This window comes from Seriola dumerili, unplaced genomic scaffold (genome assembly GCF_002260705.1).
Source record: "Seriola dumerili isolate Sdu_G_001 unplaced genomic scaffold, Sdu_1.0 BDQW01000330.1, whole genome shotgun sequence".
NCBI classification, from domain to species: domain Eukaryota; kingdom Metazoa; phylum Chordata; class Actinopteri; order Carangiformes; family Carangidae; genus Seriola; species Seriola dumerili.
Window position 1 is genome coordinate 963,137 of NW_019174585.1, and position 12,474 is coordinate 975,610.

General features: G+C 39.8%; 1 protein-coding gene across 4 annotated transcripts in view; it reads right to left on the reverse strand.

Annotated features, from left to right (window-relative positions):
• Nucleotides 1-12,474, reverse strand: part of synrg (synergin gamma) — a 79,401-nt gene that overhangs the window by 51,954 nt on the left and 14,973 nt on the right. For 2 of the 4 annotated variants that reach the window (XM_022759694.1, XM_022759692.1), the window contains 7 exons: nt 12,307-12,387; nt 11,928-12,124; nt 10,199-10,444; nt 9,950-10,089; nt 7,988-8,112; nt 7,327-7,389; nt 4,910-5,896 (listed from right to left, as the gene is read on the reverse strand). In XM_022759694.1, coding sequence (XP_022615415.1) covers nt 4,910-5,896; nt 7,327-7,389; nt 7,988-8,112; nt 9,950-10,089; nt 10,199-10,444; nt 11,928-12,124; nt 12,307-12,387 — 1,839 coding nt within the window. The remainder of the gene's footprint in view (nt 1-4,909; nt 5,897-7,326; nt 7,390-7,987; nt 8,113-9,949; nt 10,090-10,198; nt 10,445-11,927; nt 12,125-12,306; nt 12,388-12,474) is intronic. The other 2 variants (XM_022759693.1, XM_022759691.1) reach the window with 1 other exon arrangement.

Here is a 12,474-nt window from a genome sequence, read left to right on the forward strand (position 1 = left end):
AATACCAAACATTTTCGGGTTCCAGCTTCTCAACTGAAAGGATTTGCTTCTATTCGTTGTCTTATTTGTTTGTAGAGCTGACACAATTATTAATTAATTGATCGACAGAAAATAAATCTGCAACTTTTTGGTCACTAATTAACCATTTCAGACATTTTTCAAGAAAAAACTGCGAAAAAATGTCAAATACTTTCTAATTCCAGTTTCTCAAATGAGAGGATTAGCTGCTTTTCTTTGTCTAATACAACTGAATAAATTGAGTGAACTGTTTTGGACTGTTGGTCAGACGAGACATTCATTGGCGTCACATTGTGATCTAGGAAACTGTAATGAGCATTTTTCACTGTTTTCTGATGTTTCATTGAGTAAATGATGAATCAGTTAATCAAGAAAATAATCAGCAGATTAATTGATTATGGAAATTATTATTATTTGCACCCCTACGTTCAACCAAAGGGACAAACCTCAAGAAAACACTCCTCTGTGGATTATCTACAGAATCCTGAACATTGTTTTGTAGAAAGATATGTTTTTGTTGAAATATAATTTTTCAATCAAATGAAACACAATTCACCTGCACTATACTGGGCTGGAGGCCAAAACCTTACAGGTCTTCACAAAATGCATGCAGACAAAACCAAAACTATCGCCTTTGATGGATGTCACTACAGGCAAGTGAAAAAATACTGTTTCGTGAAAATATTTTTTTTTGTAATTTGGGTGAACTGACCCTGACTTTACTCTCATATTCCACATACTACATAGTCAGCACTGTCAAGAATGAGATCAGATGTATTGTAAAGTACCCCCTCCACATATTTTGCACTTTTAAGATGTGAAAACAAATGCTGAAATCACCTGCCAATCATGGATATTATTATTCTACACAATTATGATCGCAGCTGTATTGTAATTATACTAGCAGATGACTAATTAATGTTGTTGTAACAGTAATACATACTTTGTTAGAGTAATACATCTTCCTGCCCACATTTATGTGAACTGTGTTTGGTAAATTATCTCAAGCAGGGTACACAAATTGTTTTGATGTCTGAGCTGAATCATGTTTATGAAATCACTGCCATCATTTTATTCAAACACAGTGAACACTAACACCGCTTTTTTTGTAATGGACAGTTTCTCTATTCTGTTCTCAGTGGAGACAAACAGCTTTAACAAAAGCCTAACAATAATCAGAGCCGATCTCTTTATGCAACCTGAAGGATTTTGTCTCCTGACAGCAACATTAATAAAAGATCTTTCCTGTCACTACTTCTGCTCTGTTTCTTACAGTGTGTTGTGCTGTTTGTGATCAGTTTCTTTATGACTAATACTAACTGACAGATCTTTACAACCTGCACACATTTGTCAACACTTTAGTACTCAGGTCTCCCTCTCAGTTTCTCTCACACACTCAAAAACACACACATCGTCTTTGTTGAACCCTTCCTATTTTGCATGACAGAACCCTCAGATACACAAAGCAATTTGTGAAATTGACAAGGATCTAGTGCTGTAAGCCTCGTGACATTAGATCACTTTACGGCCTCTCAAGAAAGGAAAGGAGAAAATAAGACGGTACGCGTTTCAGCAATACCAACAGTAATATTTATTACGACAACATGAGTAGAGAGAAAGAGAGAAAGGTCACAAAGTACTGTGAAAGAGGTCTATCATTACAAGAGGTTTGTCAAACTAACACTTGTAAAATTAGATTTCAGTCATTTAGAATACAAGGGCATGCAGAATCAGGAGAAAAGGAAGAAAACAAACAGTGAAAAGGTAAAACAAAGATTATCCGAGGATATAGAAGCAGAAACCAGAATGAGAAGGCACATTCACAGACTAAAATCAGTAATTCTGGGGAGATGACAAACTTTGTTGTAATATTAGGATGTAAAGCAACAGGTGTTTTTTTTGGAAAAAAAGATTTGAATACAGAACACTTGAAAAGCCAGGTTGAAAAGATATTTCAAAGAACAAGCTCAAGGCAGGAGGCATTAACCCTTTGAGGACCTGAGGGGAAAATTTGGTGAAGAAGGTTTTGTACAAACTGCAGTTTAGAAGCAGTGAGAACTTACAAGCCACAATTTAAGAGGCTCTTTATGCATTTTGTCAATTATGAAATAAGATTAAGTCCTGGTGCTCATGCTAACAGAAAATTATGGTGAGGAGATCACAATATCTGCATTACTCTGCATGTAAACACGTGAAGTGATCTTGTTCAAGCACTCAAAGGGTTACAGAAAACAAAGAGGGCCACCCTTACACCTGACATCCCAGAAAGGGCCTTAATTACATCCAATCACAGATGCAAAAACAGATTTAAAGAGACAGTATCCTTTTTCTCTTGCTACAGTGATTGTTTCTCAAAAACAGGCTAATGTGCACAAACTCTTGTGATCCCCTAACTAATAGCACGTCATTATTTTCTAAAGACAATAATGTTCACGTTAGAACATTAACGTAAAATACTTTAATGAACATATTAGTCTTACTAAATACTGTACGCTACATTTAATTTACATAATTGGCAAATCACAAGATCAGGGAGTCTTTCTAGTCTCAAAATAACAGCTCATATTCCTGTAATAAAAATACACTATTAAATCTGTATGTATACAGTTTTTTTCCTTTGATAAAAACAACTTGCAGTACTGTTATGCATAAAATGGTTATTTTGTATTACGTTCTTGTCAATTTCACAAATTGAAAAGGCAGGCACACTGCAGCAAAAAGCAAGGCAGGAAGGGTAATTCTAACTTCATTGTGTTCTCAGAGAGCCAGACCGTAGAGCCACACATGATAAATTCATGCTGCAATATCAGAGATATAACAGTAAGAAGAAAAAAAGAAAAAAAAGTAAAATCACAGATTCCTTTTGTGCGCCAGACTCAAAAGGAAACTCGCAAAAGAAATACTGTCTCTTTAAGATTACGTACGTATGTCCAGAAACACAGTGCAAAGCGTGGTGAGGCGCTCAAACTGCTTGGCCTGCTACACTTTTAAAAGACAGGTTTGTCCCAGAGCTCTCCAAGAACAAGAACAGCAGATAGGTGTGAAAGGGAAATGTGGAGCAGCTGTTATGGTAGCGTAAAGCTTTTAGGAATGTATCAATGTTAAACTGGGCACCGTCTCTGCCCAATTAGCAGTAGCCTAAATGTTAAGCTGCATCTCCATGGACTGTTTGAACGTTTTCCTCTCAGCACAGAGAGGCCTGTTTGGGTTGAACCAAAATCTGACCACTGTACAGAAACTGAAATAAGGCAATGGGATGTTTACATTTATGATTTCCTCTGGTAAAAAGGAAATAATTATATATTCCTTGGATGAAGTGATATAGTTTCTTTACATGTGGATTTAACTGATAATTAACTGATATCGTGACATACTTTAACATGCATGCAGACGTGAGTGCACGACTTGTCAGGTGAAGACCTTGTCAACTTGTATGACTTTCTCAAACCACCGAAAATTGTCAAATAAAGTTGGAACATGAAAATCACATGAATCTGAGTTGCAAGGTTTTCATCTGACAAAGATTAAATGCAGTCTCGGGTTATATGAAGAGTTGGTCTTGAACGTTTTCTGTGGAACATGAGCCATGACATGGAAGGTGAGATGCTTGATGAATAAATGATGAGCAATGGAGAGGAGGAGAGGGAGCACTGACATGGACATTACCTGATTATTACGGAAATTAGTTTGATTTCCTTTAAAATAAATGACCCAGCAACAAGCTTAAGGTGAAGTTTAACTCCACTTTCATGGATGTGAGGTAGGGGAGAAAAAGCCAACACGCTATAATGGAAACATCTGGTAATTCAAGGGCCATTTCAAATAATACTGCATTACAAGTTGGAAAATACTGCAGGGTAATACAAAAGCTGACGCACTCACATTCAAACACTAAAATTGTACTGCATCCAGCTATAATGTGCCTAACATCTCAGCTGCTTTTGTGACACAAAATATTGTTGCTCTATTTGAAAATAGCTTGTTTGCTGTTGCTGCATGCAGAATCTCCTAGTTACGGTACTATTTCATTTTCGGCTATTCAAAATTATATTATCTGGAGCTCAATCAGCACAGGCCAGATGCTTAAACAGTTAAAAAAGTGAATGATGGCTTACAGATTATGCCTTTGGTAAACTGCAGCCTATTGTGCAAAACCTGTGATTAAAACAAACAAGAGGATCATCACCGTTAACACCCTCCTGTATTCGTCTGTATTCAATTCAGCCTTTCTGTTTGTGTTGCAGGACACGTCAGTAACACGCCTGTGCGCACACGCACGCACACGTACCCGCACGCGCACACACACACACACACACACACATACACAAACAGGCCTGTGGAGACAAAAGGTACACTGAAGGGACGCACGAAGTCTGCTGCTGCAGCGTGGACACAACAAACAGGGAGCTTATCCGAGTCACACAGACGGCAACCAGGGACCTTATCTACAAACTATGACTGCCAACACATCAAAACCAGGCACTCATCATTTGTAAATAAATAGAGATATGGGCCAGGACCTTCCTGTCACTACAACAATAATAATAATCATCATAATAATCATAATATATGCAGATAAAGAGGGAGGGGAATGTGGAAATAAAAAAGGAACTAAGATTCAAATAAATACATAAATAAATATATAAATAAATATGTTGAGATGAATGATGAAATGTTGAATGAAAGATATGATGCAGCTAATATGATATGTTATTCATGTAGTGTTATGTCTGTCTTCTGTATTTGAGCAAATTAAACTCATTACTTGCCCTTTGACCCCTTGTTTGGTGGTCACAAGTGGGCACTGAGGAGGAGAGGCCACTGCTGGCCCTGGAATTAATACTGTGTAACCGGTCGGGGCCTCACCAGAGCAAACGCACTAATTCCTCACCTGTAGCGGGGGGCTGGTGGGCCGAGAGACCCGGCAAATCCAGAGAGCTGTCCGACATCACGTGCTTCAGGTCTCCTGAAGTCAGGTCGCCCATGTCCGACAGCTTCATGTCCAGCTGCACTGAGAGTGCGTCCTCGGAGTCGTCCTTTCCAACACTGCTACCCCCAATGGACGGGAGGTCAAGGGACTTGACAGAGGCAGAGTCCTCTTTGGCCTGTTTGAAAGCGGCCACCTTGTCCACCAGAGTCTTCTCCGAAGCCCCGAGCGCTGTGCAGAACTTTGAGGACTGAAAGTCAGCAAAGTCGTCCGTGTCGCTTTTGAGGGAAGAGAAGGAGCCGCCGCCGCTCTCCTTGGTGTCATCATAGGCGAGGCCTCCCTCCATAGACAGCTGTTTGAATACGTCGTACTTGTCTGAGCTCTGCTGAGGCCGCTGCTGTGTGGAGGTCTCCGCTTGGACACCCACGCTCTCCCCTTTAGGCTCCCCACCAGAACTGCCAAACGCCATGAAGTCTGCAAAGTCGTCCTGAGGCGCTGCTGCAGCGCCGCCTGCCGCCGAAGCGCCGCCTGCTGCTGAAGCTTGAGCGGCATCAGAGGAGGCACCAAAGAGGGCAAAGTCACCAAAATCATCTGCCCCTCCCCCTGGGGGTTTGGCTCCACCTGGTAGGAGCACTAAAGAGGGGGGCACAGACACAGAGGGGAAGGTGCTGGGTTTTGTCTCAGTGGGGGCGGGAACAGAGGGAGCTATAGAAGAGAAAAGGTCCAGGTCGGCCATGTTTAGAGGGTTTTTGGGCTGAGAAAGAGACACTGCTGGCTGCTGCTGCTGTGGTAGTTGTTGTAGAGATTGAGAGTTTGGGAAAGCAGAGGAGAAGGCAGGCTGGAAGATTTTGGCCTGTTCTGAAGGGTCTAGTGGAGAGACGCTGTCGGCGGTTTTAAAGTCTGTGAAGCCATCATCAGCGCTGACAGACTTGAAATCTGCAAATACTTCCCCTGTGAACCAAAGATGACAATTTAAGGTCAGTGAAAAACATTTAACATGGCTGGCAGATCTAATGGGATATCAGACAAAAAAGCCTCAGCTGCAACCGCCACGATTCTGTCATTTTACAATTCTACAAGAAAGGAAGCGGGTGGATTAGTTTGCCTCTGCTGCATCGCAAATGCTCATCGTAAACTTCCAGTCTTCAGATGAACTGTGGGCTGCAGAGTGTCGACAGAACGGCAAACATCACTGCACAAAAACACTACCTCATCTAAAGGCACATACATCCCCACTACCATGCAGTCAACTGCTCAAAATGGAACAGAATATGATAAAGTCATTCTGCAAAAAAAAATGTCCATCTTAACGTGTTATTTTGCCCTCTATGTCTGAGAATTAGGAAAAGAATTTATTGGCATGCCAAATTGGTTTAAAAAGACAGATTTGTCAATACAACATAGTATTGGGAATAAAACTAATTGTAAATACTGTGCTATGATTTTTTGTACCCAAGTACAATTGTGAGCCAATGTTCATAAAAATAAAGTTTTTTAGGTCTTTGCCAAGATATGACTCATATAAGATAAACTGCAACAATCCTACAGTAGTTTTAACTGTCTTTTTTCTTTTTAGAAAGATTAGTTCAAAGATTCAATAGTAACTGAAATTACTAGTTAAGATGGGTATTTTTTGCAATGAGAAAACTCCATATATGCTATAAAAACTAAAGCAACAACAACATTTGTTGTCTTTTTGTCTCAAATGATGCAACATGACAGTGATAAAAACCACACAGAAGGAAAGTCAGAATGCATTTTCGAGTTTCCGCGGTTGTTAATCCACTGTGGTATGCATGGACTGAAATAGAGTGTCTGTTCACACTGCTGGTGTGCGGTGGAAAAGAGATAACTAATGGGCTCATTAAGGAGATGGAGCCTGACAATGCCAAGGAAAGGTCACTGCAAAGCATGACTTACTGGAGTTGTAAGAGACGTCCCCATCGGAAACTGTTCTAATGAAACAGGGACGGGAAACACACTGGTATCAACACTGCAGACTTGCAAAACAAGATACGGTGCAAATATGGAACAATACTAACATGGCATTATAGTGGCCTGACAGCTTTACCCAAGTTATAATAAAGTGTTTAACTAGAGGGAATATAAGAGTAACGGCACTCTCTTCACTGCAAATTCCAACCAAAATACAACCAAGCTTTGTTTCCTGAGGAGGTTGTGACATTGTTTTTGTTCCTCTAGCCATTTGCTTACAGGGACCATCTCAGAGCCTTATATAACCTCTTTGTTGTTTTTTGGTGAAGAGGCCAAAAGGAATTGACTCAGGAATACAAAAAAAAACATTTATTTAGAAAAAGCAATGGATTTGCTAATATGTATGTAAGTGGAAGAATGTTGACTTAAATGTGTAACTTTCTTACCAACTGGTTTCTTGTCAGCAGGTTGCTCAAGCTGTCTGAAAACACTGTATTTGTCTCCAGTATCTGGATCACAACAAATAAAAAAAGAAAGAACACATTTACCAGGCAGGCAGGTGTTGCTTTCATGCAATTTGCTATAACATACCAGTTCTCTGTATTAGCCAAAAAACAGTTTTTAAGTAGTTAAAAACATTTGCATAAAACTCTTTAGGCTGCTTTGGAAATCATTCCATCTGCATTACAATTTAACAAGACTTGAAGTTGCAGTAGGTAACCTTCAGGGTTATATTATTTTAAAAGTCATAAAAATGCTATATTAGGTGAGTAGGAAAGGATAATATTTCAGAATCTACAAAACAGTGGTTGAACTAGGCCTCAGCTGTGTCTTGGTGAAATGTGAAATGAAACCTATATGAGTGATGAGACACCAGAGGTGATGGTGTCACTCTCTTCTTTCAATCAATCCTTGCCTGTTATCTAATTATAAAGTAGCAGGAATAATGTTATTCCCTGTGTTGCTGTGGTGGTTTAAACATTGGAGATCATATTTGTTTCCCTTCCTGACCTACTTTATCTTTTCCTCCCAGGGTTTACCTGGCTGGAGAGCAGACAATGTTCCTAGCACACCATAAACCCTCTCTGAGGTGTATGTAGACGTTACCTGAGGCATGTGGTGTAGGCTCTGCGGGCTGATCCACAGACAGCTGCTTGAAGACAGCGTACTTATCAGAGGATGTGACGGAGGCGGAGGAGGAACCAGACACTGGAGTCAGCATGGCAGGCGCGCTGCAGGGACACAATAGCTATAGTCAGACATCAGGAAAAGTGAGGTTTAATAGTAGAGTTTAATCCCCATAAGCTGCCTGAGCTGATTGAACATTTGCTCTGGGCTCCAAAAGTTTGGAGTCACAGGTTGTTTTTTTTTTGTTAAAAGCTTTTTCATTCTACCAACCATTATAGTGACTTTGATGCTGATGCGAGCTGAGGGAGCTTTTATCTATACCTTTGCTTTATACAGGAAAATAATTAATGAAAAGAGACTAAATCACACTTGCAAAAAGCGCTACAGACGTGGGTCATATATCAGTATTTGTCTAGTTATCACTGCAGTCTGTTGATGTTTAACCTTATGCTGTTTTGATTATGCGAAGGGTCTCCCTGACATAATAAACAACTATACTGTTTTATTCTAATCAGTGCACCTTCTTGGGGCACAAATGACTGGGCCTCTTTGAAGCTCTGTTGCTGCCAAATGGCATTCAATCAAATAAAATAGCTCTGTTGGGAGTGTATGAAATTGGGCCTTTGGTTTTTTAAATTTAAAGTCCTGTTCATGAGGTTTTCCAGTTATCTTATCTACTATCTGGACCTTGTATCAAACCAAGATTAATTTAAAAGGTATAGCTTCACATTTTTGGTTAGTGTTAGTTGAGAAGATTGATATGACCCTCATGTTTGTATGTTAAATTTGAAGCTACAACCAGAAGTCAGTTAGCTTAGCTTAGCTTATTTTAGCACAAAGACTAGAAATCAGCTCATTAATAAATATGTTATAGCTCATTTGTTTAATCCACACAAAAACACTATTTTATTGGGAGTTATGTGATGGTATAAGATATAGTCTGGCACAAAAACTCCCCCATCAAAACATAAATTATACATTGGTTTTTGTATGGATTAAACATAATAATAATTTGTGTTATGCCCTGATGCTCCTGTGAGATACAAAAAAAACCAAAGCTGAGCATGCATAAAAAGCCTACTTTACATTGCACAAGTTGCTGATCTGACAACAGACAAGAATCAAGCACTAAGGGAAATCTGTTAGTTCACTTTCCAGCGAATGTTAGTTTCCTCAAAGCCCTTTCTCAGCAAGACATCTGACAGTAAGTTATGCCTGCCACTTCAGGCTGGCAACCTAACAAGAGCTTTTCAGTCTCTCATTTAATTAGACAACGATCTCAGACTGTGAGAGATTCTTGTTACAGTGCTGAAACAGTCAGGAGTGTATGTTTTAAGGGGAGAATAATAAAACGCCTGTGCCACTTAGATGTGAGATACTTTAGTTCTGCTTTCTCTTTGTCTTTCAGTTTTTAATTGCCTTTCTGCTTCCTCTCTGTGAAAGGACGGACTCTCCATATGGGCTGGAAAGTAATATAAAGAAATGAGCTTATCTACTGTCCACCAAAATGAATTCATTAAGAGATGACCCAAACTCATTGTTATTCTGGTGAGGTTATTGCGAGATATTAAGACAGTGTGTCTGACTGTAAGGTTTCCAAGACAGACAATGCAAGACACAAGTATTATGCAGAATAACTCAGCTATAAATAACCATCCAGGGTTGAATATTAGATGCTCATCATTGCAAACATTTACATCATTTCTTCAGTAAAACAGAAGTAGCTGGAGTGTAAAGGGAGTCAGAAATGATGAGGAACACTCAAGATACCTCTTGTAAAGTAAACTCAGCATTTAGTAAGAGTCACCAACTACAACCTGCAGATTGAGACATTAATTATGTAGGCTAAAATGAAAATTGCATGTTGCAATACTTTAACTTAAAAAAATTAATTACTCATTAAGGCATACTCATTGTCTCCATAACACTCACACCCTGTACCTGTTTTGGTGCTGAGGTGCTATGGTGGTGGGGAAACTTCCTCCTGACTCCCCATGGAACTCAGTGAAGGCCTGGTCTCCTGCTCCTGCTTTTGGAGCCTCCTGGAAGTCCTGGAAGTCATCGTCATCTGCTTTGGTTCCCTGTGTCAACAAAGTGTTAGTTAATTATGTGAGTTATGATTAATTATAGTAATGAGTGCACAAAACAAGTGTCCAAGAAAAGGCTGAACTAAAAGCATGGCTGTGTTACCTGTGTGGGAGGGAAGCTGGCAATGAAGTTAGTGTTTGTGGGTGGTTGAGCCGGTGCTGCAGGTGTCATGGCCATGACTGGTGGTGCTGGTGAGGGCATGGCCATAGAGACTGGGGGCTGGGCCATCATTGGCTGCTGGTGCTGGGGCATGACGGGGGCCATGGCCATTGTGAGGGCTGGCAGGTTGGGCACTGGTGGAGAGGGGAACTGATTGAGGATTTCCACATTCATTGCTGGGAGGCCACTCTGAAACAAAAGAAATAGGTTTAAAGGACACAGCTAGTGACATTTTATGTTTTCATTATCAACAAATACAATGAAAAGAACAAAACCAACAATGAAACCAAACTGAACAAAATTAACTGTGAAACCAAAGCCTGACATATCTTATTTCACTGTGTTACAGACTCTCCAAAAACTATTAAAAACACATCAATGAGCCCCATTGCAAATGAACAAGGTTATTTTGAGACAGTTCCACATACATTGTCCTCCTGCAGTAAATACTCACTAGAGCACCAAATGAGTATTAAGCCGTTACTGAAAATAGTACAATACAAATGCACAAAATCCTGTTTAGGCAACGTTTGCCAAAAACATCAGTGCTCAGCTGTATTTAGCTCTTTAAAAATGGGGCTATATATTAGGGCTGGGCAATTAATCGAACTTTATTTGAAGTGGGAGGGGGTGTTACCATGCTCACATATCTTTAATTTATATTGGAGAATATTGGGAATAATTACATAGACACAATGCTTTTTGTTTTGAAATCTTTTTTTCAGTTTTTTTCCAAAGTCAATGAGAAATCGTGCTGAATAATTGTGAAACTCAATATTGAGCAAAAATAATCGTGATTATTTTTGCCATAATAGAGCAGCCCTACTATATATTTTTGTTAATTTTAAAGATCAGATGAGATAAGAACAAATTAGCTTGGAGCACAGAACCACAGACAGGGTAGGAGGTGAGAAAGTATTGAGAGATAGACTAACACATTGTTGGTTTTGGTCTTTTCATGGAATTTGTTTATAAAATAACAAAATATAGAATAATACTAACCTTATTTGTTAATCTTTTAATGTTTCCTAATTTCATTTATAAGAATGTTGCATATAAAATATATATTCTGATTTCACTTGACAAATCAAAATGGGGTGCTCAGTTAAATCCTGAGATCATTTGAGAATAACAAAGATCAGGTGAGATATCGAAGCTTAGTTCCTTCTCATATTCACTGAACTATAAAAAAAAATTGGACTGATGTTTGCATATAAATTATTCAACAGTCAAGTTCCTTTGAATAGATGTCACTGGCAGACTCAAACTTTTTTCCCCCTAGAGAATCCACCTTGTTGTGTTTGTGTTTTAAGGCTCTTGAAGATTTACATCTCCAAAGGCGTCTTATTATTCCTTGCATGGAAGCAGTGGCATGCAGTGTTTTGTGAGCTGCCTGCAGATTTGCATCCTCCCAGGGGTGGTGGTGACAGGCCCGGGCTGACGATGATAAGAAGCCTCCTGCCAAACTCGCCTGATGTGGACTCAGCCATATATTTGGCTTACGATGCTTCACACGCCCTGGGCTGATTCACAGCACTGCTTCTTTCTCCGTATTTCTAGCTAAGCCCGTCAAATTTCAGTGTGGAGTTTATGGCACAGCTCTGTCTAAGCCAGGGGGGATGATAAGTGAAGTTATTCTAAATGGACAATTTGTCTTGACTCGACTATTTACCTGTGCCACACCAATTAGTGCAAGTACGGTGTAGAGCTCCTCCTTGGTCAGCATGCCAGGTGTTGTGCGGTTGGCTGATGCCCAGATTTGCCCCAGTGCTTCTCTGGGAAGGCCTGATGACATTAATATTGGGTAGAGCTTGGCCGTGTCTATCCCTGCCGGGGTCATGGTGAATTCAAGAACCTTCTTGAACATTTCTGAGGTTAAAAAAACAGAGAGGAATACATTCATGAATACTACAAACCTAAAGGTAAACTTGACATCAGAAAATAGATACTAAGCTACACTGGAAATCAGTATAGTGGAGTGTCATTTCTTTACACAAAATACAAAATATTTGGTTATGTTACACTGGATGTTTTCATGTGTAAATGTTTACCTGGGACAAGGCTGTCGTTGTACACCCAGGCTGGCAGCATGGGCTGGATGTGCTCTTGTTGTGGATACACGCCAACACCTGCTGTCACAAGCAGATACACACACGCATGCACGCACAGTTAGTTGTTATAGAAAAAAACCTTGTCCAGGCATATGATTTGCCAAGCCT